General features: G+C 46.4%; 1 protein-coding gene across 11 annotated transcripts; it reads right to left on the bottom strand.

Annotated features, from left to right (window-relative positions):
• SLC25A47 (solute carrier family 25 member 47) lies at positions 1,368-13,229 on the bottom strand. Of its 11 annotated transcripts, none has more exons than XM_021401040.1 (6): positions 12,844-13,229; positions 7,388-7,431; positions 7,051-7,122; positions 6,599-6,781; positions 5,340-5,613; positions 1,368-4,473 (listed from the first exon to the last, which is right to left on the bottom strand). In XM_021401040.1, exons 1-6 carry the CDS (start codon positions 12,860-12,862, stop codon positions 4,187-4,189), a joined length of 879 nt encoding a protein of 292 aa, XP_021256715.1. In that variant the 5' UTR covers positions 12,863-13,229; the 3' UTR covers positions 1,368-4,186. The 11 variants fall into 11 exon arrangements, with proteins under 11 accessions (XP_021256715.1, XP_021256711.1, XP_021256713.1 ...); XM_021401036.1 differs by lacking the exon at positions 12,844-13,229 and adding an exon at positions 12,403-12,795; XM_021401038.1 differs by lacking the exon at positions 12,844-13,229 and adding an exon at positions 11,850-12,545 and having other exon boundaries at positions 7,269-7,431.

The following is a 13,696-nucleotide window of genomic DNA, read 5'->3' as shown; positions in this document are numbered from 1 at the left end:
TGCACCTGTTTCAAATGCGTGCTGAAAAGCAATGCTTAGCTTTTGTCCTGTTTTTACAGTTTATGTGACCTGGTACCACTAATCTAATGTCATGGACTTTAATGTATTAAAGTAAACACTTACCAGCCACTACCTCTCCATAACCCACGGACATTGTATCTTAACACTGACAAGTGTTTAACAATCAGTAGAACCCCCCCCCCCCTTTTTTTTTTTAAAGCAGTGGAACAGTTCATAGGAAAGACAGATAGCTTCTTATAGATGTTAGAAAACTAATTAGTATTTAAAACAGACTTCAACTTTGACCTTCCTGTTCTTGTCATCTGCTGTTTTTCATCTTTAAACTATACAGAAAACATAAGACCTAGTGACTTTTAAAGGGCTTTTTACAAACTCATTATGCAACTTTCTTCTTGAAAGCATTATATGCAGATCTGTCCTTCAAGATTTATTTCACTGAACAAAAATGCCATTATTCAGGGAGGGGGAATACGCTGTAGAAGATGCAGTAATGTGTTCTATTCTAAGCATATGGATTAATTTTGTAACACATTAAAATCTGACTCCAAAGTTTCAGAAGGGAAAATGATTGCAAAATTAATTTAATACTTGTGTACTGAGCAAGCACCTTACTCAAGTACTCTCATGAATACTTATGAAATGTGCTTCTGAAATGACACAGTTTCTCAGAGAAGTCTTGGTAAATGCTTAAATCTGGTGGGATGTTAATTATAATTACAGAGATACTTAAAGGTTAAGACAAGGTATTCCTCAAGCATACAGACGAAACGTCTAAGGATGTTATCAGTCAATGTTCATTACACTTTCCTCAACTTGTTCATATTTTGTTCATCTCACTATAATAAAAATACAGTGAAAAGTCTATCCAACTTGTTTTGGGTTTTTTTGGATTTAACTTTTACAAGGCTTCATTTATGTTTTTCTATTAGTTATTACAAGGAGTTGGTCATTGGTTTGATGTCCAGTGCCTGTCAAATAGTGAAATAGAGTGCATTATAACCTCGCTTATCTGGTCTTCAGATTCAGTAAACTTCAGATTGTTGCCAAAGCAAGGCAAGGAGGGTCAGTCCTCCAAAGATTAACAGGTTGCAAGCAAGACTAGATGTTGAATTTCCCTGTGTAGCAGCCAGCACAGAAACAGAGAGAGGTCAATGTGACCTGTTAGAACAATGTTTCCATAGGTTTGACATAAAATACTTAAATGTGACTCCATTATTGCAGTTGCTAAGTTGTTAATAGCTTTGCATTACTCTTCCAGTCACAAAGAGGGACAGAAACCTACCTGGATATTGTTAAACATTACCAGAGAAAACAGGAACTGTCAATGACATGAAGCAGAAAATGCCTTCTAAAGAAAGTTTTCTTTATTCAAGGCCAGCAAGTCTGTTTCTGAAAGAAACTGTCTATGCAGAGAGCTATGTGGTGCCTTCACTCTGCTGACTGGCCTTCAGCTAGATAACGTATCAGAAGAAATAGTTCTGAGATTATCAGAGCAGCAAATACAGAAGCTGAAGGTCAAGGCAATACAAAGTAATCAGAAAATAGAGCAGCCAAGTTCTGAAGTCTACAAGGCAAACAGCTTGCTGCATATAGAGTTAAGTACACAATATAAACACTATGTCACATCATTAAAGAAAAGTTGGTTCTTATTTACATGCCTAGGTTTACAGTACTTACGCATTCAATACATTTGCCCGGTGGCTAATTCACCTTGATATAAATTACCATGAGTTCTTGTCTTAAAGCAGGTTGTCAGTCAAACCCTGTGTATATAGGGTACATTTTCTGTTTTTTCCAGTAAGGTACTGTAGCACGTTCTATAGTGCAAGCAGTTAGAGTCTTGAAATAAATTACTTAAAAATACAACTTACCTCTCACATAATATTTATCTGCTCAGGCCACAGGAGAACCTGTTTTTTTACAATGCTGAGTACCTAGGGGCTCACTGTTCTCAGCTCCTCTCACTGACTTCCACAGCTGTACCCACTAATTTTCTAATCCCTCTGTAATTCCTGCTTCTTGAAACAAGCTGTGTGTAAGTTACACCCACCAGAAGAGACATTTTTAGTCATCTGAATGCTTGAAAGTATTGGGAAAGTTGGGATACTTTTGGTTAGACTTTATTTTCAAACCTTGGGCTGACCATGGACAATATCAATGCTGTCTAATAATAAATGGTTGTTTTGCCTGACATATAGCTACGTATTTTGCTGTCTGTTCACAGGATGTAATGCTTGGGAAGTAAGGTCAGCTGAGAATAATTCAGTATAAAGGAATTTGATTCTAGAAAATGGTCTGACAGAGCTGGGACAAGTTAGTACCCTACTGGGACAGCCCTCAGCCAGATGCATCCCTCATAGGTGAGAGCAGAAGTTTCTTAGCATTTGTCTTAAGAGAAATTCCAAATCTCGAGGACTTAATTAAATCTTCTGTTGTAAGGACTTTCAAAGCAAAGGAAGTTTGGAGCTGATGCCCCAAAGGTCTAAGCATGGGTCACAGGTTACTGAGGCCACCCACACTTTGGGATAGAATCAGATTCAGTGCCAGATCTTTCAGTCCCCCCCATGCTCTACACCTGTCTAGTATCTTAAATCTGCTCTTGGATCACACATGAGAGCTTAATAGACTCACGAGAGACAACATTTCTGAAAGTTGTTGGTAGCATGGCTATGACGCAGTTTAAAAAGCAAGCTGAAGGCTTAGGTTTCAGGATAGTTCTGGAACTTCTTACTAGTTTCTCTCTGAAGGAAAACACCTTTATTCTTTCCTAGTAGCATCTGACATTTCAAAACTTGTCCATCTAGTACAAGAGTAATTCTTCACTTTCCAGGGTGGCTGCCAAGTCCTATGTGCTGCAAAATTACTGTATGTGCAACCAAGCGTATGCTATCAACTTGTAAAAGAGGACCAGAAGGTTATCAGCCCTAAGATAACTCCTTAAAAAAGTGGTCTTCCTCTTTCCCTTCAAAAAAAGCACTCTTTCAGCAGATCCATTCTGTTCTAGTTGTCACCATTCAGGGAGAAATATAGAAATAGAAACATCTATGTTACTCCTGAAGCAGGATCAGCAAAGTATTTCTGTGCTTTTTCTTAAAAAACAACACTAAAAAAAAAATCAGCTGATGTGTATGAAACTTCACTCTTTTGTGAAAAAAAAAAAATGTTTTTTGGGAAAGCTGGATTCCATCAAAATGTAGCTCCAGGGGGAGAAAAAAAAGGCCACTGCATTTGGCTGCTCCTAACAATGCATTTTAAAGTGAGAAGAGTATGCACTTTTTAAAGAAGAAAATCTCAACTATGATACACAATTTTGCAGTTCTTCTGTAAATTACCTAATCCACCTGTGCACAGATTTTATGGCAGTCTCTCCTTTGAGAATCAAAGGCTTTTTGCATCTCTTCCAGCCCTCCCTGTGGGACAGGAATAGGCTGTAGACATTCTGTCTGGACTCAGGCACATTGTGCTGCCACCAGAAGGAACTGAAAGATCCATAGCTGGGGAGAAATCACATGGTTTATGGGAATTTATGCCTGTTTTCACTTTCAGTGAGGCCATTGAGTGATTACGTAGAGCAGACTATGTCTGCCACTCACTAAGAAAACAACTGGAAAAGAAACAGATTCGTATTTCAGCCACTACTGAAGGAATGTAATTGTAGAGTACTTGGCCGAACTATGGCTAGGAGTGAGCAGCCTACCTGCTGGGGCTGGAAGCACAGATACGGAGAGTGCTCAGTGGATACCTTACAACATTACGTATAAAGAGGATGTGTTGTACGGTGTTATATTGTACACAAAACCCTTGATTCCTGCCTTGGTAGTGAAGATTTTTTTTTTTCTGTGCTGGTAGAAAACAAAATTAAATCTTTATCTAAATCTCGAATTAGACCAGCAGCTTTTTGGAGCGTAAATATTACATATGTTTGAGTGGCCTAAGCAGTGGCTACAGTCTAAATACATTAACAAGATAAAAGGGAGGTTGTACACAAGTGCAAGCCTCCCTGATGAGTATTAATCCTATGAGAGGGAAATGAGGCAGTCACCTGGCACTATGCTGAAATGCCTCTGCTTCATGTGCTGCCCATCAGTGGAGAGCTCAGTGTGTGTCTGTGTTGGGCTACAAAACCAAACCAAACAAAATACACTTCTTGCTAGAGCTGCATCAGCTATTTTTTGTTTGTAAAATGATCTGTAAGCCTCAGTACAGCTTCATATGTGACAAACACCACCATGTTCACAGGAAAGGCACGGATGCAGTTCAAACCCAGGCCTTTGAACAGCACTTTGAGCCCCTCCTTTCTGACGCTTTCTCTTGCACAGTGGATGAGGCCTTTGTACTTGTGCTGTCCCGACTCGTCCACCTGCATCCGTGACTTGAGGACGTCCATTGGGGTGGCCAGGCCCCAGGCCAGCACTCCAGCAGAGCCCCCAGAGAGCAGCACAACAAGGAAACCTGCAGAGAGAGAGCAGCGAGATCAGCCCTGCACATGCCAACAGCTCAAACTGATTCTCCCCAGATGTTTAACTCTTTTCAAATGTCATGTTGCAGTTGTAGGGATAGGAGAGGGAAGAAGGAGCTGTGAGGCCATGTGTGCTGTGTGCAGGACTAGGCCTCGCTAGGTCCCCCCTGCATGTCCTGTCCCACCATGCTGCCATTCTGGTTGGACACGCTGCAGATCCCCCAGCTGTTTTTATCTTCATGTTTTCCAGCAGTTAATTTGCTCAGCTCCTGCAGCTGTATGTCCCCAGTGGTCACACACTGACCACAGGGCTCCTGATCTCATAGCACGCTCCTTTCTGCATCCTTCATACAGGCTGTGCAGGTCAGAACCCACCTCAGCACCACACAAACCACATGGGCAACATAGCCCAGTAGCGCTCACCCACTTCAGCCAGGTCTGCTTATTTTTACAACTCTAAGAATGATGCTTTTTGGTAAATGTCATTTATTTGGGCTTTTCTCAAAGTGCATAGCTGCTTTCTGGAGCCAAATCAAAACTGTCTCTGTTCTGCACCTGAACTTTATTTTCAAGCTCCAGACTGACTGAGCAGTGCTCCATGATGGCTCATGGGAGGTTTGTCCATGTTTCATCTCCACCTACATATCTTATTTCTGCATTGAGGGGATGTTGTACCCAGGTCCCTACCTGAGGGTGCTGTGAACATTCTTCTGCAGGGAGAGAAGTTGCTGAGGGATGAGGTCAGACACTCAAAGTTTAGCTCCTATAGATGCAGCAGCCTGGGAGCACGATTTCCCACTTATCCTGGCACAAAATAAGCCCTTTTTGGTTGTGATGTTGGATGCTTTCCAATACCTACCTGGTTTGTTTTTCCCAGCTGGTGTGAGCCAGTCACAGAGAGAAGAGTATGTCAGGAAATATATTGCAGAAGAGGAGCAATCCCTGCAGAGCAATGCAGAGCATCCCTTGTACAGACCCCCAAAGCCTTCCTCCTTGGCAATCACCTTCAGACAGTGCAGAGACCCTCGGTACTTTGGTTTGGAAAGGGGCTGGGGGGATGTGATGGAGGGATGGGTGTTCCTCTGGGTCTGCATCCGAACTTTAGCCACTTCACTCGGTGTCATTAGCACAACCTGAAAAATTAGAGGATGAAGCTTAAATCTTCACATTTCAACTGCATGTTGGATCCACCTCCTGCCTGACCCTTCAAATTACATCTCCCACCCTTCAGGCAATATTATTTGTTACTTGAAGCCAGCAAGCTGCATCCTCCTTCCTTCACTCTGTCCACGCTACATTGTCCCAGGAGAGCAGGTGCTGCACTGTGCAGGTTGCACGGTGAGGCAGAAACCTGCAGAGGATGTTAGCTAGCTGTGAAACCAGATGGGCACGGCAAGGCAATGTGCTCAGCTCTCTGATGTAACATACATCAGGGCTCTTTCATACAAGTGTATTTAGACCCAGGGTCATAACTATTAGAAAATAGCCTGTGGTAAGCAGTCACCACCTGCTAGGAAACATCCCCTGACCTGGCCATCTGGGCTGCCTGTAAGAGGACTGCTTCCATCTCCCGTGACTGCACGTGGTTCTGATATGGGCACTGGGGCTGGAGTGTCTGCAGGTGCTCACAGACACCACAAGCATCCAACTGCCTATGGGAAACTGCTCCTGAGTACCCCACACCATGTCACCATCAGTCACGGGCATTAATTCCTCTGGATGCCAGTTGCCCCAGCCTTTGGGAGTTGCAGGAAAGGGGATGCCTTTCCATCCTCTTTAAAATCTTTTATGTAGGAATGCAATACGCACAGGCAGCCCTCAGTGACCAGCTGGGTCTTTCTGACCTCTGCCCCTGCCAAAACACCAGCCTGCACTTTCCACATCAGCTTACGTCTTTCTTACATAAACCTACAATTAGAGCTACTTAGAAATTTTGCTGCTCAGGTTGTTTTTCTTCCTTTTTGTTTTGCTTTCTTTTGCCAAGGACGCAGGCAGGACCTCACAAGAAAACAAATTCTCCTCCTGCTGAGCACCCAACAGAAAACATCAGTGCTTTCCCACCCCTGCGTGCCCCAACAAGAGCTCCTGTTGTGCTTTCTCACTTCGCTCTCTGCCTACCCGCACAGCACCAGCAGCACCTCCAGCCAGAGAAACATCCAGCCCCGATGGCTTGGCATCGGCTGTGCCATACCGCAGCTTGCAGATGTTACAAAGGAAGTTTCTGTATGTGCCAAATGAAACAGAAGAGATCAGCGACACTGAGAAGATTGATGCTGACACACCTTTGTAAAATCCCAAAACCTGATTGAAAACAGAGAAAAAAAGACTTTTAAGAGGGAGTGATGAGGGAAAGTCTATGTTCAGAAACACTGTTCACACATGACTGAGCCTAAACTTATTGCTGTCCTATAGATCACTGGCAAAGTTAAATCCCATCCTAACTCTTCTCCCAGGCAATGCTTGTATGTAACTGCAGCTTGTCCTCCCCAGATTGATCACAGCAGTTCTGTTCCTCTGAAACACAAAGCCATTCTCAACCCCTATCAGTGGCTCTGATGAGAGGTACCTACTCTTTCTGTCCTGTATGTTTCTTGGATGCAGTGCCAAATGCCGTTGTAATGCCCCTCGGTCTGAATCCTCACCTAGAAATACAGGAGCAACTTAGAAATGCAGACATCAGATGTAAAAACCATCAACAAATGCTGTAGCAGCAAAGCAGCTAATGAGCCTTAAAAAAGCACCCCTAAAATGTTACCATTATTTTAAGAACACAAATAAAATGAAGTACATTGATATGACAAAGCTGGAAGCTTTCAGCCATTGGCCTGGTTTTCTGATGGGGAGAAAAACGCCACATGGCCCATTTGTGTTCAGATTGTAGTCAACAAGTAAAGTTCCAACAGGTACCTTCACCGTGTCCAGAGGATACCCCACTGCTGTGCTTAGGCCACCTGAAACAGAAAGGTTTTTGGAGACAGTTACCAGCGCACATCACAGCAGGCTGTTCTGCAGGAGGTCATGAGGGGAACTGCAGAAAAATGCAGCTGCTGAACCTGTCTGCTCTTGGTAGCATATCACTCTCCAGCTCTGATGTCTGAGCCAACAATGACAGGGTAAAACTCATAGATTTCTCTGAAAACATAGCACGTTAAGAGGAGGAATGTGAGCATTGCAGGGAATTGACATAAGCAGTTACATCAGGGTTTGAGGCAGGGCTGGAAAAACATAGAGCCTTGAGGCAAGGGAAGGTGCGTGCGTGAACCAGCCCTGGAATCAGTGCAGCCCTGCTGGAAAGGGCTTGGTGGGATGCACAGAGCTGGGCTGTCTCTGTTCCTCCTCTCACCTCAGATGCGAGCATTTCCCCTGTGCACCAAACACTTTGTACACTGCAAAACCAGAGCAAGGAGCAAAGTTTTGGAGGCTGGGGAGGAGAGAGCCTTGTGCAAGGTCTGGCATGGGGCAGGGCAACATGAAGGCGCAGAGGGGGATTAGCACAAAGCTGCATGCCCAGCAGCACGCCTGCACGCAGCAGCATTTCCAGCGTGCTGAGGGGATTTGTCAATCCTACATCAGCACCTAGCTTATCTTGAGACCTTAAAATAGCCACCCGGGTTGGAAGCACATTAATCCTATCAGTCAATGTTACTGCTTTGGTGGTGGATACAGAGAGTGAAAGTGCATCATCATGGACACAGCAACAAGTTGCTCAGCCTCCATCCCTGCATCACTGCCACAGGAGAGAGTAGGAGGGTAACCACCTAAATTACTCCTGGTACAGCAATGCCATGTGAGCTGAGAGGAGATCAAGCCAGGGGCAATGGAACTGCACCCCTATGAGTCATTTACACCAAGCCCATGGAAATGCTGCTTGAGCCCTTCAGGGCAGGCACAGACAGTGCCCAGCTGGTGTTGTACAGCTGGAAATGGCCTCTCATTGATTGCCGCTTAAAAAAAATACTAGTTGCTGTGGGTATTTCATATTTCCCAGGGCACAGTCACTTGTGACTGCACAGCTACTTGGATGCTCTGAAAACGTTGCTGCATTCTGGGAAAAAGCAGCAGTTGCTGGTGGGAGTCTCCAGGAGGCAATCCTGAAGTGCACAGCTCAAATGAAAATAATCAACAGTGCCCAGCCTGCAGGAAAATGAGGGTTGCTCTGCAAAAATCTGTCTGCTCCCAGATAAATAGCAACAGAGATTAAAAAATGGGCCAAGAAGCAACTTTTTGTATTTCCAATCCAAAATTAGAGGTTGGAAGAGAGAGGGAGAATGTGCTGGCAGCGTGACCCAGCTGCAAGGAGTGAGGCAGCCACCCCACGCAGGAGTGACAATACACCAGGTCACACAGGGCCAGCTGTCCTGTACCCATTTCCCAGTTGGCAGCAGGCAGCAGCCACAGGTTGCCCCATGCCAATTTCCCATTGCTTCTCAGTCTGAAGGGCTCTTGCTGACCTTGGCTCCAGTATCAAGCAAGTGTCTCCACCTGGGAGGGAGCACAAATGTGAATGATTCACTGCCCCCACCACGGTGGTGATGTGAGCCCTCAATACTCCCAAGCAGCCACAGTGCTCCTAATGAGCAGAAGCGCTTTCAGGAGCAGTCAGGGTTTTAGTGCTGAGGAGCTCAGCCAAGTCTGCCAAAGGCTGAGGAAGAAGGGCTCTGCACAACGCCACAGGATACTAATAGCCTGGGACAAAGATAGACTGACACACACATGAACTGTCTGCATGGCAGAACCGAACAAGGCCAGATATGCGTAGCATGCATACAGGGAGAGGGGTCCTACGGGGTTCCCGCTGGGTCACACTGCACTGGCAGTGAGGAAATGAGATGACAAAAATCAGAGGAATGCTCCTCATTGGGTTGCAGGGAGCCATTTGTCACACCTACTTTTTTTGAGAGGTTCTCAGGGACTGTGCAGAGATTGCGGCACCCCTGACATGCACACACCCCAAAACTGGATCCCTCACCTTGTCAGAATCAGGCCACATTGGCCAAGAAATTAAAATAATGAGAGATGCTGGCAGGAGGATCACAGCAGTGGCATTGGCACAGAGCAAATGGCAGCCCCCTGGAGCCCACCTGCCTGCAACAAGCCCAGCTGTGACACTCAGGGAGCAAGAGGGAGCCTGGACTATGTGCTGAATCTATAGAGAACAACTTCCAAAGGCCTTTACTCTGTGAAGAGCTGGGAACATAAGAGCTGCCCCATACCCTAGACAAGCTGAAATCCTTCCTGTAATGTGACCCTGGCTATGGCCGGCAGAGCTGCTTTAGCTGTGTGGCCAAGGAGACAGCATGTTCCCTCCATGTTCCCTAGATGGGCTATTTTGTCTACCCCTGGGCTGCACATGACCAGTATGTAACCTTGCAGTGGGATGCAGGAAGACTGGATGTGGCCCAGACCTGGCTGCTCTGCCACCATTTTAGGGCAGTGTCAGGTGACTCAGCTGCTCTTTCCCAAATCTCTGCACCCAGAACAAGATCTAAGTCATCCACAGGTCACCAGTAGCCCCAGGTATACAATATGCATCATAGGCTGCTGCAGCACCACCGCTAGAAAACACACACAGGATCATAGGGAAATCCACGCTAGAAGGGTCCACAGGAGATTTCTGGCCCAACTTCCTCCTGAACGCATTATCAGCTTTATTAGTCAGGAAGGACATCCTGATGAGCTGCTTTTTAGTGGTTATTGAAAGGTCCTGCACCTGTGTCACTGCAATCCCAAGTATAAATGCAAGCAGCTCTGAGAAGGTCTTGGGGATGCTGGTTGATGAGAAACTTGATGCAAGCCAGCAGTGTGCACTTGCAGCCCAGAAAGCCAACCATATCCTGGGCTGTGTCAACAAAACAGTGGCCAGCAGGGAGAGGGAGTTGTCTCCTTCTATTCTGTCCTTGCAAGTCCCCATTTGATATACTGCATCCAGGCCTGAGGCCCCTAGCACAACAGAGATGTAGTGCAGTTGGAGCAGGTCCAGAAGAGGACAGGAAGATGATCAGAGAACTGGAGCACCTTTCCTGTGAAGAAAGGCTGAGGGAGTTGGGCTTGTTTAGCTTGGAGAAGAGAAGGCTCCAAGGAGACCTCATTGCAGCCTTCCAGTACTTAAAGAGATCTTACAAACAGGAGGGAAATCAACATTCTACATGGGTAGATAGTGATAGGACAAGGGATATTAGATGTTAAGGGGAAGTCTTTCACTCAGTGGTGAGTCGCTGGCACAGGCTGCCCAGAGAAGTTGTGGATACCCCACCCCTGGAGGTGCTCAAGGCCAGGTTGGATGGGGTCCTAGACAGCCCGAGTTGGTAGGTGGCAACCACCCCATGGAAGGGGGCTGGAACTGGATAGGCTTTGAGGTCCCTTCCAATCCAAGCCATTCTCTGATTCTATCGTGATCTGTGTCACCTCTTGAGTTGTTTGATGCCCTTCAGCTGGGTTTCCAGCCTACTTGTGAAAACAAAAATCTGCTTCAGCTCTAACAAGGACAAGCCATGTGGTACATTCAGCACTAACAACATCCCAGTTCTCACAAGAAAGTTGTCCTAGACCTGGAAGCTGTCCCATGTAAGGGGACAAAAGTTGGCACATGAGCAATGCAGGAAGGCTACTTAGAAACTGAGTTTTCAACTCTGCATTCCTTTGCAAAAGAAGTTTATCCTCAAGTGACTCCTCTACAGCTGTGCCAACAAAAGCAAAGGTCCCCGAGGGAACACAGCTATCACTGCCTCCCAGAGCTGAGCCCAGCCACTAACAGCACCTATTAGAAGAGATTTGGTTCATCCTTCTGGGATGGACGTTCCTCTACCAGCACCAGAACAGGGCTCCCAACACCACCACATGCCCTGAAGTCAGCAAGGAAAGAGGAGAAGGATGAGCTGGAGTGCTGCTGGGATACAAACCTGGTCCTGCTTGTGCCAGTTCAGTGATGAGCAAGTGAGGGCAGTAGAGTAAAACCGTCACGGCCCCTCCCAGGAAATGCATACTGGTGCCAGCATCACGCTGCCCAAATTCAGCAAATCCAGCATGAATGTGTGGGCTGTGCCTTCCAGCCACCTGGCAGGATTACCTGGCCTATGACCACCCCAAGCCTCTTGGTATTCAACACTGCTACACCTGACAGGCGCATTTCAGAAGAGAAATGAGACCAGTGCCTGTGCTTCGTTGTTTAAAAATAAGCTGGGTTTGAGCAGTACATGCTCTAAAAATGTCTAAAATCAAATCACGCTTTTCTCCTTTCTCTTTTTTTTTAAAAAAAGTACAGCTAACCTATTTTCTCCTCTGCTCAAAGCATGCACAGAAATAACCCCATCGCTGTCAATACCTCTCAACCCACGATCATGCATATGCCATTCACACAGCCCCTTCTCACCGCCACAAAGTCACGAGCTGTGTCCTCAGCCCCCTGCATCCTCATCCCCCCGTGTCTTCAGAGCCTAAAGCCAGGATTCCACCAACCGTGCCGGGATTTGCTGCCCAGGCAGCACTTGCTGGTTTGTATCTTCAACAGGCATATTGCACTTGAGCTCTGGTTTTCTCCTACTGCAATCAAATCAGAGGAGATTGCAGACCAATGTCCTCAGACAACCAAATTTCATCAGGGTGGTCTCTGCCCTGGTGATGTTGTCTGCTTATTAAAGAAGACGCTGTTACCGAGAAACCCCAGTGGGCAGACTCCCATCTCTACCATCGCAACCTGCCAGCTAGCTTAGCAACAAGGAAACACAGCTACCTGCTTCCAACAACAAGCACCGCTTTCTTTCTTTACCTCCAATGGCCCCCGCAATGAAATCCATCCGGGCTGAGTCTGCTGCCTCAGTGACCCCAATAAGCGTGAGGGAGGCGGAAGAAGGAAGGATGCCGGCTCCGCTTTACCAGAGCCCCGCGGGTCCTCCCGAGCCAGCGTGATCTGCAATATGAATCACCTTCCTGTCTTCTCCTGCCTCGAGGGATTGTGAGCCTCGTGGATACTTGATGAATCTGTACACTGAAGGCAGTAACAGGGAGGCTGGAGCTGTTCCAAGAACACGGTGAATAAGTAATCCCCCGGAGCCCTGCAACGCTGCGCCAGAGCCCTTCTGCCTGGAAAATCACAAGGGGTGGTGCTTGCGGGGTAAGGCTGGCTGTGAAAGGGCCATTTCCCTCGGTTCTCATTAACCCCAGCAGTCAGCCTTGCACTTGCTCTGCACCGCGGAGAAGCAGCACAGCGGCTGTGTTTGCAGCGTGTGCCCCATCCGTGCCTGCCCTCCCTCTGGACAGGGCAGATTCCCTTCTCACCAAGAAATCCCTCCCCGAGGCATTTCCCTTGGCTTTCCTACCCACACAACTGACACTGAAACCCAACCCACATCCCCTTAAATAATTACCTACTCGTCGTCTATGCATCCAGCAATAAATACAAGCACGTGAGAAGCTTCCTTTTCAGATCACAGGGCAGTTTTCCCATCCCCTGGAGGAGCTCTGCTGTTTCACATCTTGCTCAGCCTCCCGACCTATTTCCAGAGTCAGCTCATCAGCGTGGACCTATCTATCACTGCTGCCCTCACCCTGGTGCTTTGATCTGCAAGGAAGAGGAATTTTGCTAGGGGACTAGTCCAGAACCAATTTTTTTTATTATTTCTGTAGAAGGTGGTGATCTCAGGAGGGGACAAAAAAGACCTGCTGGTGAAGGGGAACCATCCATGACAATGCCACATTGCCTATTTCTATTTTTGCGCAAGAGCCCTGTGCTGGAGGTTAAGTTGTGCCCCCGGATGAACCTGGAAACCAAAGTCCTGATGCAGTGAAGGGCTTGCCAAGCCATGATCTGAATTGTACTTCTCCTGATGAGGTTTCCCCAGGTCAGAGCCAAGGCTCATTGGCAGTAAAGAGAAAAGAAAATTTCACAGCTGCTGCCTGCTGGGTCAACCCTGAGATGAACTGATCAGGGATTTTGTCCCCAGTGCTAAGTCTCCTGCACAATTCACAAGACTCCATTTCTCTCTGAAGTGCATATTTTGGAAATTTCAGTGTTGTATAACACAGCTTGCTGTGATCAGATTTTCTGGAAACCAAAAATTAAAAGATTCCTATCAATTTGCATTCCACAATTTCTCACTCATCCTTCCCCAAACACATTCTCCGTTGGAGAGAACATTTTATTCTCCAGTGTAACACCATGCAAGGACAGCAAAAACTTAAAAACAGAAGTAAAATATTATCTAATGAGAGGGCAATGTA

The sequence above is a fragment of the Numida meleagris genome, chromosome 6 (genome assembly GCF_002078875.1).
Source record: "Numida meleagris isolate 19003 breed g44 Domestic line chromosome 6, NumMel1.0, whole genome shotgun sequence".
NCBI lineage: Eukaryota > Metazoa > Chordata > Aves > Galliformes > Numididae > Numida > Numida meleagris.
This window is presented reverse-complemented; position numbering and strand designations above follow the sequence as displayed.

Bases quoted from the DNA above. Each gene is read 5' to 3' on its own strand.
- SLC25A47 (XM_021401036.1), bottom strand. From the start codon at position 12,631: ATGAGAACCGAGGGAAATGGCCCTTTCACAGCCAGCCTTACCCCGCAA. The intron at 7,123-7,387 runs GTACCTGTTGGA...CTGTATTTCTAG, and splicing joins ATCCTCTGGACACGGTGAAG to GTGAGGATTCAGACCGAGGG. The intron at 5,614-6,598 runs GTAGGCAGAGAG...CTAATTTTTCAG, and splicing joins GTGCTGCTGGTGCTGTGCGG to GTTGTGCTAATGACACCGAG.